General features: G+C 43.0%; 3 protein-coding genes across 8 annotated transcripts; 2 read left to right on the plus strand and 1 right to left on the minus strand.

Moving 5' to 3' along the window:
• Positions 1-415: 415 nt before the first annotated feature.
• LOC100121005 lies at positions 416-14,520 on the plus strand. Of its 5 annotated transcripts, none has more exons than XM_031928994.2 (9): positions 416-730; positions 922-1,444; positions 1,536-1,969; positions 2,271-2,853; positions 2,934-6,862; positions 6,942-8,763; positions 8,917-9,306; positions 9,381-10,961; positions 11,039-14,520. In XM_031928994.2, the coding sequence occupies exons 2-9, from the start codon at positions 1,006-1,008 to the stop codon at positions 11,296-11,298; spliced, it is 9,438 nt and encodes a 3,145-aa protein (XP_031784854.1). In that variant the 5' UTR covers positions 416-730; positions 922-1,005; the 3' UTR covers positions 11,299-14,520. The 5 variants fall into 5 exon arrangements, with proteins under 5 accessions (XP_031784854.1, XP_031784858.1, XP_008209219.3 ...); XM_031928998.2 differs by having other exon boundaries at positions 11,042-14,520; XM_008210997.4 differs by having other exon boundaries at positions 8,932-9,306.
• Positions 14,521-14,689: 169 nt separating this feature from the next.
• Positions 14,690-19,746, plus strand: LOC100678611 (transcriptional protein SWT1). Of its 2 annotated transcripts, XM_031929052.2 has the most exons (10): positions 14,690-15,129; positions 15,214-16,042; positions 16,106-16,278; positions 16,356-16,586; positions 17,065-17,295; positions 17,364-17,615; positions 17,692-18,003; positions 18,448-18,605; positions 18,684-18,824; positions 18,893-19,746. In XM_031929052.2, exons 1-10 carry the CDS (start codon positions 14,971-14,973, stop codon positions 19,143-19,145), a joined length of 2,739 nt encoding a protein of 912 aa, XP_031784912.1. In that variant the 5' UTR covers positions 14,690-14,970; the 3' UTR covers positions 19,146-19,746. The 2 variants fall into 2 exon arrangements, with proteins under 2 accessions (XP_031784912.1, XP_031784908.1); XM_031929048.2 differs by having other exon boundaries at positions 15,214-16,278.
• LOC100120956 (phytanoyl-CoA dioxygenase) lies at positions 19,177-24,041 on the minus strand. Its single transcript, XM_016990039.3, has 5 exons — positions 23,782-24,041; positions 20,770-20,913; positions 20,562-20,675; positions 20,334-20,484; positions 19,177-19,714 (listed from the first exon to the last, which is right to left on the minus strand). Exons 1-5 carry the CDS (start codon positions 23,800-23,802, stop codon positions 19,296-19,298), a joined length of 849 nt encoding a protein of 282 aa, XP_016845528.1. The 5' UTR covers positions 23,803-24,041; the 3' UTR covers positions 19,177-19,295.
• Between the last annotated feature and the right edge of the window lie 349 nt (positions 24,042-24,390).

Here is a 24,390-nt window from a genome sequence, read left to right on the forward strand (position 1 = left end):
GCCGGAGGAGAGCATCACAGTTACATGCCAGCGTAGTTTGTTAATCCGTCGTCGAGTCCCTCGCGGTACAAGATGGCGGCGACAGCCCGCTGCCGACGACGAGCAGCGTAGCTATCATATGCATGTACCTACCCGCACACTCGGGGGTATATACAGGTTCGGCTCTGGTTATTACGTGAGCGCGGCTCGTTATCTCGGAGGGACATTTGCCGTGTGGCGCGTGCATCAGGTTCGACGCGTCGCCGTCGTCGTACTAGGGTTCCCTGGCCCCTGCCCTAAGGACGACGAACTCTCGCGAGAGTCGCGAGCTCGCTCTGTCTCGCTCGGTGAGTGCTGTTGGTGCTGCTGCTGCGGCTGCTGCTGTGCGCGCAAGTGTGCGCAGGTCCGTGTGAATCGCGCGCTCGACTGTGTGTACACATTCGCGCGAGAGAGCGAGTATAGAGTCGAGGAGCCGCCGCCGACGAGAACAAGGACGCCATGGCGCTGTCCGCTCCTCCGGATTTCGCTGCTTCGGGCCCTTTAATTCTCGCCGCGGGGCTGATGCTTCGGAGATCGAACTTCTTCTAGTGTGCCGCGGCTAGTCGCAGGTAGACACTGAGCTCCGTTGTTTATATACCCGAGGAGCGAGTGCGCGGACTGTGCGACGAAGTCGAGAGTGTTTGCGCGCTGAGCTCCTGCAGCTGTAATTTTTGCTGGTGATCGGCTCGACTAGATTCACTCATATGCGAGGGTAAGTTTCTCGTGCTCGTGTTTTGCCAGTGCGGTGGTTGCTCGTTGTCGGTCGGTTGCAATTGTGTGTAATTAGAGCTTGTTTCAAAGCAATTTTTCAATATTATGATGCAGTACTCCGAAATTGTTTCAACTGATATTTTCTTCTTGCGGTCTGCTAAAATAGTTGTTAAATCAGTGATTCGCTTACAGGATGGCCTTTGAGAAGAATGTCAAAGAGTGATTCGGTAGAACACTGTCAATGCACCATGGACAATTTTAACAAGCTCAAGCAACATGTCCAATAGCTTTGATAATTGCTTGACAAACCCTGGAGATGTTACCATAGAGCCAGTCTCGAAGGGAGACACTGTCCAACCTTCCGAGGAAGCTCAGCCGGATGGTAAGGAAGTAGGGTCTCAAGAAATAATGGATGGTCGCCAGACCAGCAATGAAGACTGTTCTGAGGATTCTAATGGGGATAGGTCTGAGAATGGAAGGAGAAAGAAGGCTGTGGAACCTATGAGAACTGACGAGATTGAGGAAATCAGAACTGAAGGCTCGGCAGACGACATGGATTTGGACGACACTATTGACTCGCACATAGGAGTTAGGATGGAGTCTGAGAGGCAGCACATACGCTCTCTTCCATCGGATGATAATGAAGAAGAAGAGGAGGAGGATGAAGACATAGGGATAGATTCAGTTAATATACTAGACACATTACCTTTAGAAGGTACGCATGCCCTAATCTTCTTAATGTTAATTAAGATCACACTCTGCCAAAGTATTTGCCATGTACAATATCTGTTGTTATTTTAATATAGGTGCACCCATAGAAGGCCAGGAAGTCTCAGAGTCAGATCTCCTTGGCAAGATCGACGATGACGAGGACGACGAGAAATCCTTGTCCCGCTCGGGCGAGGAGGACAGCATGGACGGCAACGGTAAACGGCGAATAGAGCACGACAGCGATCTGGACCCAGCCAAGAAGAAGCAGAAAAAAGATGACGGTACCGAGGCCCCCAACGATATGGAGTCCAAGAGCGACAAGAAGATGTCGAATATGAGGCGGAACATCCGAGAGGTGATGGACGAGACGCAACTGGACGAGGCGACGATTTCAGCTCAGCGCCAGGAGATGGAACGGTTAAGGCGCGTTCAGGAGCAACAGAGGATCATTAGAGAGGTACAGCGGCGACAGACTAACAGAGGCACTAGCCTCCTGCGAAGCAATCAAAATTTAGAAGATTCAGAAGAGGTGGGCAATACTTGATGAATTGAGTATTATTTATTGCCTCTTGTTTACAACAGGAGGTGCAATTTATATTCAAAATTTAATATTATCTATTAATTAATCAATATTTATAATATTTATATATGTCAAAACAATTTATGCCCACACTGATGTTATACCACTTTGCGTATCCCTGCAATTTGGTATAACGTATACAGAATCTATTAGTTTAGAATCATAAAAAACGATGGGACAGTAAAAAAAATATATAACAAAGTAATCTCAATTATCAAACTTAATCTATATCATTTATCAAAAACTCAAGGCTCGCTTGCCCAACACCGTGATGCTGAAGGTAAACTCCAGCGCAGCAGCAGGTGGTCAGGCATCGGTCGGTCAGCAAGCTGGAGTCGTCCCACGCCGTCCTATGGCCGAGAGCTCGCGTTATCAACGAGGAGGTCGCGGTGGATATCAAGGCGCTCAGACTTCCATCTCTCGTGTTCCACCCAAAAACAATGCAGCACCGACTGTGCAGCAGCGGATACGTATGATGACGCCGTCGGTGAGCATTTCGCCGGTGGTGCCGAAGAAGGAGCCGATCGAGCACCTCGAGTACTACACAGACTCGGATCTGTCGGACGTTGATCCCGACGCCGAAGATTCTATTATTCACGAGAAACAAATACAGCAAGCGAGAAAACTGTCGGGCAGCTTGAGTGGACAGAAGCAGGCAAAGGGCAAGGATGTTGTTACGATATCAAGTTCCAGTGAGAGTTCGGATGATGACTGTATCGTCCTGAGCGATCCTAGTGAAGTTGAGGAGACTGACAACGAAGATGACCCTAGCAACTCGGGTATGCACACGAACGATCGGTACAACATTCCGGATGAACAGGGCAGAGTATTAGGTAATTAAATAAATTGTCGATTATTAGGGCTGAGATAGTTTTGGTAAACATATATTTTATTAATATCGTTTGAATTACAGTAAACGTAGGCCATCCCGATGACGAGCCTGATGTTTTCCTGGCGCCGCAGGTCGCCCGTATCATCAAACCTCACCAGATCGGTGGCATTCGCTTCCTTTACGACAACATCGTTGAAAGCATTGAGAGGTTCAAAACGAGTTCTGGCTTCGGTTGTATTCTCGCTCACAGTATGGGTTTGGGCAAGACACTTCAGGTCGCCAGTTTTTGCGATATATTCTTTCGTTGCACGACCTCAAAAACCGTACTTTGCATTATGCCGATCAACACGCTGCAGAACTGGCTAGCCGAGTTTAACATGTGGCTGCCTTACGAAGATCCTAACAAGCCTAAGATCGAGGAAAAGCCTGCTATAAAAGAAGAGAGTAATCAGAGCGATGTGTCGTACATGTCGAAACCCGGGTCTGAGCATGATTCAGCCAGTCAGCATCATCCTCCAGGGATCATGCCTGAGAACAATCCGTATGCACATCATGGCTACAATCCGAATTTAGTTCCTCCTTATGGACCTCCTGGTTCTATGTACGACCCGAGATACGGCCCCACGTATGCAGGAGCTGGAGGTTATCCTATCAAGACCGAACCAACTTGCCACCCGCAGCAAATGAATCAAGGGATGAATCCTTACGGCGTGGACAATCGGGGAATGCCACAGTACTCAGGATATCCACCGAATATGCAGCATCCGTCCGGTATACAACATCCTCCTGGTATGCAGCATCCGTCCGGCGTACAGCATCCTCCTGGTATGCAGCATCCAGGATATCTTGGCATGGATCCTAACATGCATTCCAGTATGAATCCTCACGGTGCCTCGCAGATGTATCCAGGATACGGTGTGAATCCTAATATGCCCTATCCAAATTATGGGGGACAACAGCAGCCACTGAGACCTGTCGGGCAAGAAATTAAAAAAGAGAACAATTTACCACCTGAGCAAGGAGCAAACGGCTGCAACCAATTGAACGTAAAGACAGAGATCAAAGAGGAGCTAAAGAAGGATTCAGAGGAACCGAAGAAAGAAAACACAAACGAGAAAAAAGAGGAGACCGTTAAGACACCCTTTAGCGTCGATGCTTCTCCTGATGTAGAAATACGCCCGAGACATTTCAGTCTTCATATTCTAAACGATTCTCATAAAACTATGGCGGCTAGAGCACGCGTCATCCGCGAATGGCAAAAAGTAGGCGGAGTACTTCTCATTGGATATGAGCTTTACAGGCAGCTTTCTCTGAAGAAACCGAATAAGGCCAAGCGAAAACGTGGTCAGCCTCAGCCGTTTAAAGATCCATTGGTTGACGTTGAAGAAGAAGACAAGAATAAACCTCTTTTGGATGAGATGCATTCTGCACTAGTAAATCCTGGACCAGATCTGGTAATCTGTGACGAGGGTCATCGCATAAAAAATTCTCATGCAAGTATTAGTTTGGCTTTGAAGCAGATGCGCACTAAGCGACGTATCGTATTGACTGGATACCCGCTGCAGAATAATCTGCTGGAGTATTGGTGCATGGTGGACTTTGTTCGTCCAAATTATTTAGGTACAAAAAGTGAGTTCTGTAACATGTTTGAACGTCCAATCCAGAATGGTCAGTGTATAGATTCGACCCCTCAGGACATAAGACTGATGCGATACCGGGCTCACGTGCTTCACGCGCTACTCGAGGGTTTCGTACAGCGACGATCTCACTCTGTGCTTCAGGTGTCTTTGCCCCGAAAAGAGGAGTATATTTTACTTGTCCGCATGACGCCGCATCAGCGGAAACTCTATGACACCTTCATGAACCAGGTAGTGAAGACTCGTGCAGTTCCCAACCCGCTAAAGGCTTTTGCTGTCTGCTGTAAAATCTGGAATCATCCGGATATACTCTATCATTTCTTAAAGAAAAAACAGGCTAATGAAGAAGATGATCTGGATTTGGAGGAAACCATAGGCGATAAGGCGCCCGGAGCTACTGGAGCGAAACGTGCTACTAAACCGAGAGCATCAAAGGGGGAGTCTAAGAAAGGTAAAAAAGTTAATGCAAAGAACAAACCAGCGGCTAGTGTGCAACCGAATTCGACAAGCATGTCCAATGAGAATCCAGAAGCAGATCCACAAAAGCCACAACAACAGCAGCAACAAGGATTTTCGAACTTCAATCCTCCAGCGCTGCCAGCCCCAGTGGCTAATGCTCCTGGATTTCCTCATACAAATGCACAAAATAATTATCAGCAGCAGCAGCAGCAACAACAACCACAGCAACAGCAAACGCAGCAGCATACTGGATATCAAAACTATCGCCCAGACGATTGCACGCCTAACTATCACGGTGGCGAATACAATGACTATTATGCCAACCAAAATCATAAGTATCCGCAAACTGGAAACCAGAATTATCCATCTTACTCACAGAATTCTAACTATTCTGATAACAATCAAGCGCAGCCACATCAACAGCAACCGCAGCACCAACAGCCACCACAGCACCAACAGCCACCACAGCACCAACAGCCACCTCAGCATCAACAGCCACCACAGCATCAACAGCAGCCGCCACAGCATCAACAGCAGCCGCCACAGCATCAACAGCAGCCGCCACAGCATCAACAGCAGCCGCCACAGCATCAACAGCAGCCGCCACAGCATCAACAGCAGCCGCCACAGCATCAACAGCAGCCGCCACAGCTTCAACAGCAGCCGCCACAGCATCAACAGCAGCCGTCACAGCATCAACAGCAGCCGCCACAGCATCAACAGCAGCCGCCACAGCATCAACAGCAGCCGCCACAGCATCAACAGCAGCCGCCACAGCTTCAACAGCAGCCGCCACAGCATCAACAGCAGCCGCAACATCAACAGTACCAAGCCCAGCAAAATTATAACATGACGGCAAACGATTCCACAGCAGGTGCTGGGAGCCTTGGGCAAAGATTTTCAGGACCTTCGCCTACAGGGATAAGTCCAACTTCTAATGCACCTAACTTCCGACCGGACCAGAGCCAAGCAATAGCCGGTGCTACTGGTAGTTTTCCACGTCAAAATTATCCGTACCAGGAACGTGACAGAAACTACCCTGGAAACATGAATCAGGGACAAAATTACCAGCCGATGTCGAACCAGCAGCAGCAATCACAACAGCAGTCCAACTTTCAGACTCAGAATCAAGTAAATCAAGCTTCTAATCAAACTGGAATGACTGACTACAGCTCGTATCCCCAGCAGAACCAAACTCAAGGTTACAACACAACTGCTCAACCGATGCAAAATAATGCGATGAATTATCCAGCTACTGGACAACAAGCTCCTTCAAATGAGACTATGCCAAGTGCTACGCAAGGATATATGAACAATCATCAGCAAAATGCCAACGGTTTTCCGCAGAGTCAACAATTGCAGAACTCTTCAATGCCCAGTTCAACGCATCAACCATATCCAAGTCAAGCTGCTCAACAGCCCAATTCACAGAGCGCTCCAACAATGCCAAATCAACAGCATGGATATCCAGTTAATCAAGCTGGCACGTCAAATCCGATGGAAGTCTCACCAGGTATGGGATACAACCAGAATCAGCAACAGCAGCAGCCACCGTCTACTCAGCAGCAGCTGTCACCTGTTCAGCAACAGCAGCAGCAACAACAGTCGCAGCATGGCTATCAGGCTAATATTCCTCAAAATCAGATAAAGGGATACCAGAATGTGCCAGAGAGCCAAACTTCAGGTTATGGAATCACCAATCAGCAGAGCCAGCAACATGGATACCCTAATGAGCCGCAGCCGCATCAACAGCCGCAGCAGCAGTATCATAATCAACAACTGCAGAACCCTAGCTATCCCTCAGGCAATCAAGCACAGCAGCAACCGCAACACCAGCAGCAGCTTCAGCCGCCACAACAGCATCAGCAACATGGGTACAATCAACACACTTCTGGATTCACACTAACCCAACAGGTATGCATTGATTTTAAAATTAATTTAAAAATTCGTTGAATAAATAATTCTACACCTAATCATAATTCTTGTAACGTAGCAACAGCAAGTTCCATCGGCCCCCATGACATACCCGCCTAGTCTGTCTGCTCCGACAACGCCGACTAATCAAGTGCCGATGAGTTACCCGCCTAATGCTCAGCAGAGTCAACCAGCTTCTCATGCACAAAATCAGTCTATGACTTATCCTCCAAATCCGCAGTCTCGGAACAAGGTTGTGGATCCAAACGAGCAGCAGCAACAGCAACAGCACGGATATTCTCAAAACACGCAGAATCTTGGTGGCAGTTATTCGGTGACGCCTACCAAACCTCAGTCCTATCCGTCCACGACTGCTCAAACGCCCACGACTGGCCAGATTCCAAACAGTCAACAACAACCTGCTCAGGGCCAGGAACAGTATTGGCAGAGAAACTATGAGAATGATTCGTATTATAATGATCCGAACGCCAATCAGTATCAAAATAATCAGTATAGCCAAAGCAACATTGCTGCATCTGGAAATTATCAAGTGAATCAGCAAAATCAGCAGGGTCAACAGACCCAACAGAATCCACAAAATCAGTATCAAAACTATCCGGCGAATAATATGCCCGATCAAAAACCGCCACAGCAAATGGTGCCTGGTCAGCATATCCAGAATCCTGTTCAGGCTAATAATCCTAATGCACCTCATGGTGCCCAAAATCAAGCCCTTCCACAAACAAATAACGTACCGCCAGCGCCGTACAACAACTCAGTGAATCCGACGCCAGCTGTTCCCAATACTATGCATAATAATCAAGGCGCTGGAGAAAGTGTATTACCAACCAAGGAAGAAGAAAAGGAGAAAGACGAAACTGCGGAAAAAGATAATTCAATAGAGAAAGATAAGGAAAAGGATGACAAATCTGACGATGAAATAATTTTAAAAGACGAAACGGACAAAGAGAAAAACTCGCCTGGAATTATCGCAGCAATGGGCAACATTAAAGATGATCCTGGTATTCCGTACGATTGGGCTTACGAACTCATGAAAGGCTACGTGCCAGGTATGATTGACGCTTCTGCAAAGATGAGCATCTTCTTCTGTATACTCGAAGAAGCTATTCGACTAAGCGATCGCGTTCTCGCTTTTTCCCAATCCCTTTTCACGCTGAATCTTATAGAGGACTTTTTAGCGAGAAACCCTTTTAAGTATGCCGACGGGCAGACTGAATCATGGGCAAAAAATGTAAATTACTACAGACTGGATGGAAGTACTAGTGCGCTCGAGCGCGAGAAGCTCATCAACGAGTTCAACGTAAATCCAAAGGTGCACCTGTTCCTCGTATCTACCCGCGCTGGTTCACTGGGTATCAATTTAGTGGGAGCAAACCGAGCCATTGTATTCGATGCCTCTTGGAACCCTTGCCATGATACCCAGGCGGTTTGCCGAGTTTATCGGTACGGTCAGCAGAAAAATTGCTACGTGTACCGTTTGGTCACTGATAACTGTTTGGAAAGAAAGATCTATGACAGGCAGATCAGTAAGCAGGGTATGGCCGATCGAGTAGTGGATCAGTGTAACCCTGACGCACATTTATCTCTTAAGGAAGCAACGACGCTTTCATGGGACTGGGAAGAAGACAGTCAGGTGCAGGACTTCTCCGATGCAAAGGATAAGTACCCAGATGAAGTCATGCACATACTGCTGGATAAGCACTCGTCGCTACTTACGAAGCAACCGTTTCACCATGAGAGTTTACTTGTCGATCGTAAAGATAAGAAGCTCAGCCAGGCAGAGAAGAGACTAGCTAGAAGAGGTTACGAGCTCGAGAAAATGGCTGCTAATTGCTCGAGACCGAGTTATAACTACGTGCCAGGAAATACTGCGGCTAGAGGTAATTCAGATTTTTACCAATAGTTAATTATAAATTTGGCATAAATGTTTTTTTTTCAATTTTTATTTATTTGTGTCAAATTTTTTCAAAAGTAGTTTAGCAAAATTTCCAATCCCCTACATAGAATTGGGTTACAAACTGATGAGTTTTTAGTTTCTGTACAATCAGGAAGCCTCCAGATTAGACAAATTCGTGGAGATGGAAGCGGACCAGCATCCAAACCTGTCGCTTCGGTGAGGCCCATGCAGCAACGTGGTGCTGATGGCCTAAACGCTCGCAATCCAAGTGGCAGCAGGTGGATCCCTGCTGAAGTATGGCAGAGACAGGGCATGAGCGCGCAGGAAATGACTCTGCCGTTAGATGTGGTGATTCCTACAAATTCACCTGATAAAGGCAGTATCGTTTTGAAGGCCGGCCAAAAAGTCATGGTGCTAAAGAGTCCCAAAGGTATTTACATGCAGCTGGAGTCTGGTAAGATTATTGCTATCAGGACTGCTCTGAAGATCAACCAACAGAAGAAAGACGAGGAACCGCAAAAGAAGAGTAAGAATTATTTGTCTGGTAACTCAATCATCTCACAAATTTCGAAACATGCATATAATTATTTTTTGTAATAGGTGTAGCCCCATTACCGCAGAGAAATACTAACAACAAAGAGATCGGCTTTCCATTACGCAACAACGCTGCAATCTCTATAATACCCAAATCATCAACATCCAACACTCAGACCCAGCAAAATCGTTCGTTAGTCAAAACCGGCGTTAACTACCGGCCATTTGGAGAGAAGGAAGTTGCGAAACGAACCAAGCCAGTGGCAACCGCAGCTGCAAAACCCTACTCAAGTCAAATCAATGCGAATCAAGTATCGCTCTCTAGGATAAATAAACAAAAACAAGACAACTCGAACGATTTTGCCTCAATGGGTGAAAACTCGAACTCATCAGACGGCCAAAGGGTGCGCTCTGAGCAGAGAGTTGAGGAGGTGCGCATCGAGGATGTGGTAAACGAATCCGGTTCCAACTCTGAGTACAGCCCATCCAGTCGCCGATCAAACTCAGATACGGATACAAATATGCCAAGGCCGATGATGGAGAATAAAATGACTCCGAATTTTCCTATTCATTCGTCTTCAGCCAGGTCTCAGGGTATAAGGACACCCCAGGATCGCGATATGTACATGATCGATCCGAAAGTAAACGCACAGAAGAAATTCGAAATGAACAGACCCGGTTTTCCAAAGAACAAAAAGGCGGATGGTAGTGATGAAATCATTATCGAGGATCCGTCACAGCACCAGCATCCGCAACATCAGCATTCGCAACATCAACATTTGCACCAACATCATCCTCATCCTGTTCAACAGCAACATCATCCGCACCAACATCAGCCGGTCCATCAGCCGATTCCGCAACATCCACAACCGACTCGAGCGCAACCTCGTCCAATATCGCAACATAGCGGTGGCGTTCCGCGAGTAACATCTGACATTATCTTGAGCGGTGGTAAAAATCACAATAATCCTGGCAGCAATCTTAATCTCACGTCGCCACCCGTGACGCCGTCGCCAACAATCTCCGCACCATCCAGATCGAAGCCTACATCCGTTGAAGCCACTGGACATCGCGAGCCGCCAATCTCCAGTGATCCAACACACGGATTGACTCAGGGTTATCAATACGCGCAGTTTCCAATATATTACGACTACGCAGATCCGAGATCAAGGCCTCTCACTGATCCGTACGGCTCATATTTTTCACCTGCACCACCTCCTCATACAGCGACAAATTTGCCTCGAGCAACCCCAGAGACAAGTCCAGCACCTCAACCGCCGCCAGCTCCAGTCCAACATTCGAAACCAGCGCACGCAGAAGAGACGCCAAAGCCGAGCAACGAATCTCCCTCGACGGCCTATTCGAGAGTCAATGCAATGCCATCGAAGAACAGCCACGCTTCTGAGGTACCCGAGACGCCCGCCGCCAAATCCATCGAACCATCGCATGCGTCTCATCCGAGCAGTGCCAATGCCAGCAGTACACCGACGCCTGTCCGGGACGATCCTCACGTGCCCACGGCTTTCAGTCATCCGTCGAGCGTCAGGCCGGCGTATCCACCGGGACCGTATCCGCCGACACCTTACGACCCGTACTCGCAGCATTATCCACCTGCGCCTGCTAGCTCTGCAGCTTATTCTGCAGGAGGTAGGACGTTCATTACAAATTTATTTCCATAAATTAAGAAGAGTTCAGTTATTATTAATAGATATTTATATTTATAGCAGCACCCGGTTATCCAGCCTACGGGGGCCCTTCGTATAACGCAGATTACGCGCGCATGTATTCGGCCTTCCATGGACCACCGCCACCAGCTGCCGACCCGTACCTGCAGAGGAGCTACGCGCCACCGCCAGCCTCTCATCCCTCAAATTACTATCCACCATTCCCTCACCCACCTCCGCCACCCTATCCCAACTACTCCTTCTTACCACCTTACCCGAACCCTAATGTGCCTGCAGAACCGCAGCCGCCTACGCAATAGATGAGGACGAACGCAGACCACTCGGCGTTCTCGGATGTGTCGCTCTTGCTGCTGCGCTGAAAGTGCACGAAGGCTATGTTGCTGTTTTTCTCAGCGTCACCACGACAGTTTTTCGAAACCATGCAATTCTCTTAGGACTGCTCCTTCTCTTGCGTGAAATGCACTACTCGCTAGTTGCTTGACTGCATTCACCCGTGATCGTTTATAATCTATATCGAATCTGAGTACTTCATTGCCAATAGTGCTGCACAAATATCGTGTTTTAAGCCACTGTTTTTAAGGAAAGTTTGCTATAGTTCACAGTGACAATTGCGCGAAAAGTGAACTCACGCTAGAGGATCAAGGGGCTAATTTTGAAAGAAGAGACTAGCATTTAGCGGCTTCGCAGGTTCGACGCAAGGAAATGAGTAAAACACACGTCAGTTTCTTTTTATATGTAACCAGATAGCTAATGCGATAAACAGTTGTAAATTGTAATGAAGAGGTGTCGTGAAAGTGATAGTGACTGTGTGCGAGAGAAAGAGAGAGAGAGAGAGAGAGAGAGAGAGAGAGAGAGAGAGAGCCAGTATAAAGTAGCATTAAGAGACGTACGAAAATTTTGATGGTTATTAAGTGTCTCCGAGTAGAATGTAGGCTCGATCGTTCCTCAGTTATCGTTACATATTTTGCGAGAATAAAGTGCAATCAGTTATTATCATCCGAATATTAATGAGAAAAAGAATTAAGAATTTGTTATTACGTGTGTGTGACGGGGGATAAAATACGTCATGCCAGAGTTTACAGGTCGAGTCACTCGTCGACAGTGTTATCTTCGTTGTGAGCACGCGTGTGAGCTTTTTCGCACTTAAGTTCTATCTTTATTGCTCTCCTTGTCTTCGCTTCAGGATTGACGCATATTTGCTATTTTCACCGATGACGGTAACAGTAGACTGAAATCGGAATCAAGCGATTTTCCAATTTGTGTTACAAGATATTGTATTTGAATTGTAAAGTCAAATTATATTTTGTTAAAAGCTTGGAGATGTACCTCTAAACCACACTACTTTTCTCCGGAGAAATAACTCATACACATAGTATATTAAAGATTAAGATATGTATACTCAAAGTATATATAATGACTTACTGCGAATCATCGTCACTGTAAATTTGACTCATTGTATTGTCATCGTTGACTTTTCTACACGCATCTTATACGTTTCTGCTCATAACGGTAAACGTGATTACACTTATATAGATTAAAAGCCAACAGTATTCATTCGCAGAAACCTTCTTAGCCATTTATTAGCAAAGCGTTTCATATAGACAAAACATGCATGCAGAAAAAATCATAAACATAGCTAAATAAAATGACTTGCTTCTTTCTCGATTTCAAGAATAAAATTTGAAATCGACTAATGTCACGCGATAACTAAGAGAGTTTAAAAATCAAGAAAAATTAACAACCGACTAAAGCAAAAACAAAATCTCGACGGTGTATATGCAAAAATAAGCCGGAAACGGCCTATAGCGTAACTTCGCGATTCTGAATACTGTGATATTTTTTGTCTCAGTCTCGCGCCCGTAACTCTTTTCGTTGGACCGTTCCTTTCATAATTATTTTTCTCTTCTTTTCCGTAAAAAAAAGAAAAAATAATCTGCGAAATAAATAGGGCAGCAAAGATTTTGAGGGTGTACGTGATTCATTTTTTGTATGTATGTGTGCGCGGATAACGAAATTGTGGAAGATAGTGTGATAAAAGGATGAATAAGAGATGACTTCAAAGTTTATTGAGTTTCAAGTGTTGGTCTCTGTTATCCTTAAAAGGAAATGTTATAATAAACATTTTTTTAAAAATAATACTATATATATTTTGACAAATTTTTATAACTTCATTTTTTTCTTGAGAATTGTTTGCTATGTAATGAATATTGATGCATGAGATCGTGCTTCAATATTAAAAATAGGCAAAGTAATTGTACACTAAGTGTCAGGTAGTGATTCTCTTTGTCATTTTTCACAATCATTACTCACAATATAAATACGGAATATCTTATAAGAGAATATCGAACAATTTTTTTTTTAATAGGCGATAGTAGAATTTTCACTACCGTTTATTAAATCTCTTTCTCGTAGAGAAGGAATCATAAATATTAATTTGCGAATTTTTTGCTTCTCAGCTGAACGTTTTATCGATGTTTATGAATCAATGAATGTATGCGAAAAAGCGATGACAGACTTTTTAAACTTACTTTAATGCATTTATTGCATAGAATTCGTAGTAAAATAAAAAAAGAGTAAATTATAGAAAAATAAAACAAACACGAGATTTAATGTGGTGACTCGGCCCGTCCTGGCTCATTTGTTTTAAAATACATTACATATGGATAACGTAAAACTTGTAGCGTAGCGAATATTTGGCGCCTAGTATATATATATATATGTATATACACATGTGGCACGTTATGGTATACTGCAAAAAGATGGTTTCTAACGGCTATTTCATTAAGGTTGTTCACGAGAATTAATTTTAATGCAAGTACACGATAGATAATTTATGCGTCTTAAAATGAAGATTTGTTTTATTTCTTTTATTTTAAAATAATCAGCTCATGAAATGTAATATATATTTTGTTTTTCTTGCATGATACTTGTGATAAAAACAGTAATAGCCAGTCGAAGCCAGCTCATTGCTAGTGCTCCGCGCGTTCACGCCTACATTAAGTAGCTTTTAATGAAGAGGAGCGTCAATCTCTTTCTGATAATTCAACTAGACAAAAAGTAAAAAAATTCCAGCCGCCGACAACGGCGTGCAACACGAGGACGTGCGGACCAAAAATCGCGAAAGCGCCTGTACAGAGCGAAGCGCGCATCGCTACGTCCTCGTGTATATTAGAATTCAACAAGCAAAATTAAATAAAAAGAATCGTTCAATAGTATTAAGCGTGACGTCGATGGCGTATGGTTTAATATGGGCGACAGATCGCGACGTACGAGGAAAAGGAATTTATGGAGTATAGAGCGAAATATAAAGGATGCAGATCTTCGCCCGTTATCGATTATTTGCCATTTGCGTATTTTGTAAATAGCCATTAATTACATTTCATACTTATTTATTATTAAAATTACGTTGTGCAACATCGGGAACGATGATGCGGCTGCGTTTGACTGCAACGACGTTGTTCATTAATTCTCGCTTTCTTCGATGTCGGAGTATCTTATGTAAAATACATTGTTTATACCAATTTTTTGCATTTATTTTCATTTATACAACCCTTATTTCCTCTAAAATATAGTTATTAATCCTTCATATTTCTGACATTATTTAAATAATTGCGCCTTTTTTTTTTTGATTTTTAACTTTGGTACTATGCGCGCATGCGCGGTCGGTGTGGAGGTCAAATAATCTATCACGTGGTCCGCCGTTTCTAGGAAAAAACTTATTTACGTTCTCGTCTTTCAGCTTTCTTCATGGTCAGTACGTGCGTGTGCATCATCGTGATGTCACGTCACTCTTATAGCGTTTATTCTAACTAAATTGTTAGCAGTTTAAAGTTAAATCATCAATGTAATTTAATCCAAATAAAGCAACTGTAACGTCGAGTTAATATAAATAGTTCGTAAGAATGTGTATTTGAGGTGCAGTTTGGTTGCACAACCTTTTGTAAACAAAGAGATAAGAGTTTCTGGTAAATATGGCTGATAAACTCAGTATTGCTAAAAAAGCCAAAAAGGTAACGCTGCCCTCTGGTTGGGTAGAGCGATTTTCCAAAAAACATCCCGACAGGCCGTTTTATTTTAATGAAAACACAGGTGAATCCAGGTGGTCAGCACCATTGGATGAAGTGAACAAGGTAAGACATTGACAGAGCATTGTTATTTAATTTGTTATTTTGGCATTTGCTTAGTCTTACAAAACAATGTCTATTTCATTTTAGAGCCAAAAGTCACAGAAAGGTAGAAAAAGAAAAGCAGATATTGACAGCGAAGATTATCCTGATGATGAGACAAACACAAATGCAGCCAAATTGTTGCATGCAATAACCAAGGATCGTCCCATATTAAAAGCAAAAGGACCAAAAGCTGCAGCAGCAGAAGTAAAAGAAGTTAAAAATGACACACCCGCAATGCGTCTGTACAGAGAAAAAATGGCTGAACGGAAAGCCGCACTGGAAGCTAAAAAGAAAGGAACAAAAACTCCAAATCAAAAACAAAATCAAACCGCAGGACTGTCTAAAGTGGTTTCATTGTCTTCTCCACCTTCCACACCTCTAAACAAAAGAAGGACCAGAGCTAGTTCTATTGCCTCTACCGAATCAGATGTAAGCAAATGCAGCACCATTATCAATGGGTCTGACAGTGACTCCAGCATAGGTTCAAAGATAAAAGCTGCAGCAGTGCCCTTGGTTAGAATTCCCTCAACATCTCATAAACCTACAGCACAAACACCAGCTAAAAAGTTGCCTAAAATTACTAAAGTTCAACAAATTAAAAGTAGCTCTCCAAAGAGATCAGTCAATGTAGCAATTAACAATTATGAAGATCTATCTGAATCTAGTATCGCTAATGAAAGTACAAATGAGGAAGATGTAGCGACCATAGGTAGTGCTAGAAAATCCTTCAATTCAAGATGCTCTGCAAATGAACGTTTGGCCAAGTTGAGAAAAAGATTGAGCTCAGAAAATAATAACCCTTCTCCTAATAAATCTGCTCGGCAATCTAATGTTAATAATAATAATAATATACCTAGTTCACCATCAGAAAAAAGTAAGTTGTTTTCACCACCATCAACTTTGTATAAAAATGCTCAACAAAGGTTGCATTCTGTAGAAAATTATGCTGGAAGCAGTGGACTTTTAGAAATAAATAGAAGTAAAAGAATAAATGCAGATGAAGAAGAATATTTGCAGAATAAAAGTCTTTTGGACAAAATTGAAGATTCAGATGTATACTGTGAACAAATGGAATGGGAGCCTATCGAACATGAAAGGCTTCTGTCAGAAGTAAGATTTCGTTTTAAGTATTACAGTTTTGATTATGATCAGTATGGTTTTACATTCGATGCGATTCTTTTTTCCAGGTCTATTCAGTCAGGAATCAAGTGTGTGGGAAACGAGCTGAAAAACTTGGTGAACTGTCTTGCAATGCTCTGCAATCAATGGACACGCCTACTGATCAGCAAAATGCTCTATACATTGTTATTGACACAAACGTCTTTCTCTCTAATTTGGAGTTTGTCGAAGAAGTCAGAGATTCTCGTTCTGAAGCTTTTGGTAGACCATTTTTAGTTATCCCATGGACTGTTTTGCAGGTTTGCTATACTTCTTATACCGTATATAATTCGTGTACCAACTTCTAGAACAAAGAGGGCTTTTATGACTTGAAAAAAATTATAGGACGTAGATAACGGTACAATCTTTGCGCGGAAGCGAGCTGGACAGCATTTATCAACAGAATTCTAGGGCAAAGATTACTTCAAATATTTTGGATTAGATCAGATCGATCGTTTATCGTTTATTTTGGCCAAGGTTAGATGCTCGGAAGGAAAGCGTACTTTGAAGTATATTTTTCTCCAGAATCCCGTTGACGCATGATGTCCAGCTCACTTCCGTGCAAAGATTGTACCGTTATCTGCATTCTTTAATTTTTTTCAAGTCATAAAAGTCCTTGTTTTTCTAGAAGTTTGGAGCAAATGATCGCGTAAATTAACATTGGCAGTATATCTATATAAAAGGTGTGGTGGCCCCTTAATAAAATACAAGAAATATCCAAATTCAATTTATGTTTAGGAACTCGATTTTATTAAAGATGATAAGAATCACACAAGATCAAATGCACTCAAATTAAAAGCAAGAAGAGCTGTTGAATTTTTAAACAAACATTTCACTACAAAACATCCTCGCTTCTTAGGACAATCGCCAATCGACGTCGAAAAAAATAAAGAAAAATTCATGTTAGAGTGCCCTGATGACGAAATTTTGCAAACGTGTTTACAAATCAAAGAAATGTCAAAATCACCGGTAAGCTATTAATTCTCATGCTTCTATGTTTATATTCATGTAATTAACGATATATAATTATTATGTAGGTACTTCTATCATATGATAAGAACCTCTGCAATAAGGCAATGATACATGATATTCCAACTTTGGGTCGTGATGATCCATTAGAGAAAGCATATTATTTGAAAGCAGCTGAAACATCGGATTTCTTATCACACAGTCTACATACTAGGATAGAAGAAAATGCAGCGGATGCTTCCATTATTCAAAAAGAATTGCTTGCTGCTGATGATATTTTTGAAGAAGGAAAAGCAGTGCTAAAAGCTGTCCTCTCTGAGGTAAACTTCAAGATACATGATTTTTGATGATTTAGTTTTTAGAGTCAAGTTAAAATCAAACTCGTTCGAATTTTAGGTAGTAGCTATGCAAATGGAAGGTTTATTCGGTAATAGATGGGAAATGCACTGTATTGTTCGACCTCCGTGGTCGATTCTAACTGTTTTAAAATGTGCCTTGAAGCATTGGATGGCTGTCGTTAGCGACTCTTTTACAAGGCGAACAGAATCTATGCTGCGTGATCTTCAGACGTGTATACATAGAGCACCTGAAAGCGGTAGAAAATTAAAGGATGTCAAATTCTTTTTGGATAAATGTGGCGAAGTATTTCAAACATTGGATGTTTCCAAACACAAAGATTTGAAGATGCAATCGTTAAATAAAATTGAGGTGAATATATATATATATATATATATATATATATATATATATATATATATATATATATATATATATATATATATATATATATAATATATATATATATATATATATATATATATATATTATATATATATATATATATATATATATATATATATATATATTATATATATATATATATATATATATATATATATATATATATATATATATATATATATATATAATATATATATATATATATATATATATATATATATATATATATATATATATATATATATATTATATATATATATTATATATATATATATATATTTTATTATATTTTTATATATATATATATATATATATATATATATTATAATATAGTTTTGTAGTAGATCACAATACGCGTGATTTAAATTATGTTTTTTAAAAGACAATTGCTAACACAAAAACGTAATTTAGGAATTATCGCAACGCTGCTCAAAAGCTGTTGAAGAACTGGATAAAGAACGATTGCTAGATTCTGTGGGTTCAGTGGAAGACGCAGCTGAAATAGAAAGAAGAGCTGAGTTTGCTTTTAAAATTTTCGAAGAAGTTTATGCTTTTGCCAGAGATTCTTGGTAAGTTGATGATAGAAAAAAATGTGTTCAAGGCGTACATTCATACATTGTGACTAAATTTGTTACTTTTGTTTTTAGTGGAATTGCTTCAGAGGCTTTAGGTTTACAGTGCTCCTTCTCGTACAATAAACAGCATCCATACATAACACCTAGATATGCTCTTCACGAAAAGCAGAACATAGGCGTTGACGTAAATAAATTATTACAAGTACTAACAATGTAAGTTGTCGCGATATTCTAATTGTGCGGTACTGTGCCATAAATTAACTAAACGTTGTATTTTCTAGGACTCTATCCATAGTGGACGAAGGTATACAACCAAATCACAAAGCCATCCTTACTTTATACGAAGTTTTAAATAACTTCGCATGTGACCCGAAATACGACGAGATTTCGAAGCTGACACCACTCGACTTGCTGTGTTGCATACGACTGCTGAAACAAAAACTTGAGAAGGGCTGTGAGCAGCTTCAAGAGCTGGCGGCGCATTTCTGCCGAATGGCGAACTATCAGTGTTTCAAGAAGTCAACATACACATAACAGTGAAAAATCAAAACAGAGACACGAAAACTGTGGGTGCTTACGTGAACTTTATTTACAACTCTTTGAATTTCGTATAATGTTCGATGTAGAAAATAAAAATGCACAGCCGCGGTGTATGAGTTTTTCAAAAAGACAACGGCAATTTGTTTAGTTTGTATAGAGAAGTGGAAAGCCCTCCTTGGGTGGCTGCAGCCAGTTGTGCTTGGAGTAGTTTACGTGTTGCGTCTCGATAACGTGGAACGTGTACGCGTGTCTGGAAGTCTCGCTACGATTGGCGTTGGAGTAATGGACGACCTGGCCGTGAAGAAGCACAAGACTGCCTTTGCGCACCTCAACTGGTCGAAATGTGTCGGCTTGGTAGTAAGCATTTGACTTATCGTAAATGAGGAGATCCTGGGCGAGAGGATCTTTGTTGCGCATGTAGCGCCTGTGTACGCCGCTCTTATGTGATCCGGGGGCTACCCAAAGGCAGCCGTTCTCGTGTGTTGCGTCGTCCAGAGCCACCCAGAAACCCACTAGTTTCACCGGGTCAGTATACAAGTAGCTGGCATCTTGATGTACTATGACTACGAAGAGTAAAGAAGAGATGTTCATTGATTTTTATTGTTTATTATTATTATTGCATTTTAGGGTGTGAGAGGGATTACTTTTCTTTTTTTTTGTTTGGAAACGATATATAATGCTCGCTATAGTTGACCTTCATGTCTAGTTACTGACGATTAATTTAATTGAATACATGAATTTCAATCAGCCTTCTTATAGTATAGTATTAAAATAATAGGAATATTTTAAATGTGATTTTGTTGAACAATTTATACAATTATAATGGCATTGCATTAAATTAAGCGGAATCTTGTCGCAAGGCGTAACTTATTTTAATAAGTCTCGAAAACTAATAAAGACTAAAGAAGAGGCCATTTCACTTAGATATAAGATAATGGCAGAAGTTAGGAATACCGTTGTACAGCAATACAAAAAGGCAAATCTATTTATTTAAAATAACAAAAACGAAAGTTTTTTCGTTTCTTTTCTTCGTTAAGCGAAAAATTTTGGTTATGCGACACCGTTGCACCGAAACTGTGATGCGATAACTCACAAAGTCTTTTGTACTAAGTAGGCAGTAAGCTAGACAGGTTTGTAATAAAGTACATATTCGTTTTAGACTTACGAGCGTAGCTTTCTTACCTTCCGATCCGATTCCCGGATTCTTGTAAATGTACATCGATTGGCAGACAGCTGGTTCGATCATCTCGAGCTGAAAAGCTATGTCTTTGACCTTTTCGCTGAAGGTATACTTCTTGAAAACCGGGTGCAGCCAGTGCAGTGCGTGACCTACCTGTAAATCATGTCGTCACGCTTTGCGATTACTTCGTCGTTTATATCGTGTGTTGATTGTAATCAATCGCGGCCTACCTTGTTCAGCGACACGCGGGGATGAACTTTGAGCTTGCCATCCTTCTCGAGCGCCTCCGATTCGAAAAAGAAGCTTATCTTGTTGGCGCTGTCGAGGAAGTATCGATCCTTGCTCTGTAAAATTAACGAGCTTCGTTAATCAGAGTGCCTCTCGATTAAATGTCAAGCTTTGAATATTCTGTAAGTATAGGTATAGACTCGCCCGCACCTGTTGTTGGTCGACGGTGTTGAAGATCTTTCGGTCCTTCTCGGAGGGCAGGTTCGTCGTAAACTCCTCGCCGGCGGACTTGAGCTCGTCCACCTCTTCGGGCTTGAAGAAGTCCTCCAGCACGACATAGCCGTCCTTCTCGAACTGCGGGGGAATCGACGAGTGAAATAATTTGCGATTTAAATTACGGGATGCGATTACGATCAAAATTAATGGAATTATTCCGCGATTTCTCAGGGGCGCTTATTAATGTGAAATAAATTTTTAATTCGCTCCAATTTAACTATGATGGCGGATAAGCGTTTCATCGCGCGCTGGAACTTTTTTCCTTTTTTTACTTTCCTTCGTCGAGATTAAGGATCGCGCGAGCGAGCGGCTGCAGGAAGGATTTCTAATGGAGATTAATTCATCGCGATTTTATTTTCTCACGACGCTTTCTTCAAGAAGCTATGAAAAATTTCTCCGGGCGACGACTAATTTGCAGCGACCTGTAATTATACTCCGACGCATCTAATGCAAACTGGAACATAAAAGGCCGTGTGCAAAAAAAACCGTTGATTCGACTCTCGCGTCCCGAACGGCTCTTCCGGAGATCTCGCGTAATCAATTACGTAAGCGCGCGGCGCGGAAAACCGCGAAGAACGCGCGGCGTGGATCGGAAAAAAGAGAGGAAGACAGCTCGTACACGTGTGTATAATTGAAAGTGTACGTGCGCGACGATATCGCGGCCGTCGTTTATCCGCATCGCGCGCGATAAATCCTCGACCCAAGAGCGAGAGACTAGGCACGTGCATACGCGCCGAGCTCGAAATTAATGACTCCTAAATTGTCTGCCGCGAAGTCACCTATCTCTCTCTCTCTCTCTCTCTCTCTCTCTCTCTCTCTCTCTCTCTCTCTCTCTCCTGATAGAGATTCTGCTGCAGCGTCTAGCGGGGGCGGAGGGTATACGAGGGAGTTTTCGAGGGCCAGGAATTTCCGGCGAGTATGGAATTCTGCAGCAGCTGTAGTACAGTCTTCTTCGCGTGGCTCTCGGGAGGCTTCTTACGCGTGTGTATAGACTGTGGGCCAAGGAGCGTCGAGGCACGCGAGCGAGGAAAAATTTATGCGCGCGCTCGCAGGGCTATTGTCGCTGGCGTTTGCTGTTTCGACTATCCTTTTGGAAAAGCAAAGAGCGAAATCTATCGATCGAAACGTATAACGAGGCTCTATATACGATAGGCCGATTAAAATTCGAGCTGCGCCGAGAGTATTACAGAGAGCTATATCTACCGCACTGGATCTGCCCCATTGTCTCGCGCGTCGCGGAACAATTAAATTTATGCCCGTGGAAACGCGGCGTCGGCGGCGAGGAAGTGCCCCAGTTAATGACGCTTCGGGAGAGTTATGCGGGCCTCGTGAAGACGTTAACGGGCTTTGACTATATTCTCCCACTCTTTCTCTCTCTCTCTCTCTCTCTCTCTCTCTATATATATATATATATATATTTTTTTTTTTCTATTCTCTCTCTACTGCAGCGCGCAGGACTGCAGTATACTGTATACGCCGCGAGGGACTGCGCTTGGCAATTAGTCACATTTTATGACTAATCGAGAGGAGAGGCTTGGATGGGCGAATACAATACGCGCTGCACCTGCTTTGTTTACCTCTGCATATATACGCGAGATTGCGTTCACAGCAGTCGATGAACGCGAAATTTCACCAGCGGGCGAGGCAAATTTTTCCGGCGAATTTTCATAATTCCATCGTTTAGTCGAATTACGCCGGGGTGCATCACTCGAGAATATTGCTCTTATGGGGGCTCTGCAGCCGAATATCCTCCCCTCATTTTTCCCTCGGAATTATCCTCGGAAATCCCTCGCGCGCACGCGCTAATGAGCTTTCATACATACCGGCGTTTCGATGTCCGAAATGAATCACTGCAGCTATACAATAGACGTACGATCGTGTACTTAGGGGTCAGCCGCGTGCAAACAGCGTCGGCGGCCAACGAGAAAGATCCGAATCGTCGTTGCGCCGCTGCGTCCGAACAAAACGAAGCCGAGTCAAAGGTCGGAGCTCTATTTCGATGCGCTTCCGGGTTGCGAACGCCTCGCTCGATCAAGCGTCATATGCTGCGCCGTGTCGGCCGGAACGAGCTCGCGTTTTCATCATTCATTATTTTTTTTCTCTTTCTCTCTGTTTGCGTTATTATATTATTATGCTGCGATTTTAACGAATCAATTACGCCGGCTCATTTATTTATGCATCGAAGTATTATGCTCGCGCGTCCCTGTTTTATTATCGTTTTTGTAAATCGAGCAGCCCAGGAGGATTTAATTATCGTCGGAGGATTTTAATATTGTATGTAGATCGAAATTTTAATGCGCACGCCGCTCGCGCAAAACGTTGTTAGCGAATATTTCATTAGCCGCGGCTGAATTCGAGACGAGGAGCTCTGTGTGTGCGCTGCAATGTTGACGAAATTGTATTTACGAAAATATAAGAGTACACAATAAGCATCTCGAGATACGGGCTTATCTCACTTCGAAATATATTCCGGCGCTGCTAATCGGAGAGATGACGCTCGACTTTTACTTTTTCACTCTCTCTCTCTCTCTCTCTCTCTCTCTCTCTCTCTCTCTCATCGCTGACGACTGTAGACGACTTTTCGGAGCTCACGTTCGCCATCGGCTATTTTTACGGCGTTTGTCAGTTCACAACGGCGCTAATGGCTTTGCGACATTGTTTCTAGAAAGTTTTGATTACATTTCAATCAATTCAGCCGGGAGTTTAATTATAATTTTAGTTGCGCGCACATCAGCGCGTTCTCGCCCAACAATTCGTCGATCAACTGTGCCCATAATGCGAATAATTAACGCGATTTTCGCTCCCTTTCCGCGCACGACATCGCGTAATCGCATACATACACGTTACACACAGAGGGGCTCTCTCGACAATCGGGCTTAATTAAAACACCGGCCAATTCCAAAGGCAGAAAAGTCGGCCGAAATCTGCACGTCTATTCCAATTTACCTGATTGCGAACGTCTTTCATGTTCGATCGGCGGCAGACTTGAGCTTCTTCTCCTCGCTGCGGCGGCAATCGGGGTCGACTCGCCTGTGCCTCGAAAAAGCAGCGGACGAGTTTCTTCGACGGCACTGAATAGACACGCCAGCACTACTATTGCTACTGCTGCAAGACTCGAACGAAACGAGTTGGACCGATGTATAGACGTCGACTCGAGAGCGGCCAGTCGTTCACTCGGGATGCGTCAATCGGGTCTGTATTGCCGATGCGTGAGCCGTTGTACTATGGCGAGCGAAAGAGAGAGAGAGAGAGAGAGAGAGAGAGAGAGAGAGAGAGAGAGAGAGAGAGAGATGCGATAACGAGATGGATAGACTTCTTGTCTTATCGCTGAGGAAACTGCCGGAGGCGGGAATGAAAGAGAGATTTTGAGGAGTTCGCTATTGATTGTTTTTCGTAAACATTCGGAGCGATACGAGCGGTGTGTATGGCTTTAAAATTTTTCAGCTTATTTTTCAGACTGGTTTTTTAATCAAATATTTTTATTTGTTATATTCAAAGCCCGAAAAATCATAATAATTTCGAGTGAGCTAATGTTGAAAAATATTCGCAATATTC

This window comes from Nasonia vitripennis, chromosome 1, assembly GCF_009193385.2.
Source record: "Nasonia vitripennis strain AsymCx chromosome 1, Nvit_psr_1.1, whole genome shotgun sequence".
Taxonomy (NCBI): Eukaryota; Metazoa; Arthropoda; class Insecta; order Hymenoptera; family Pteromalidae; genus Nasonia; species Nasonia vitripennis.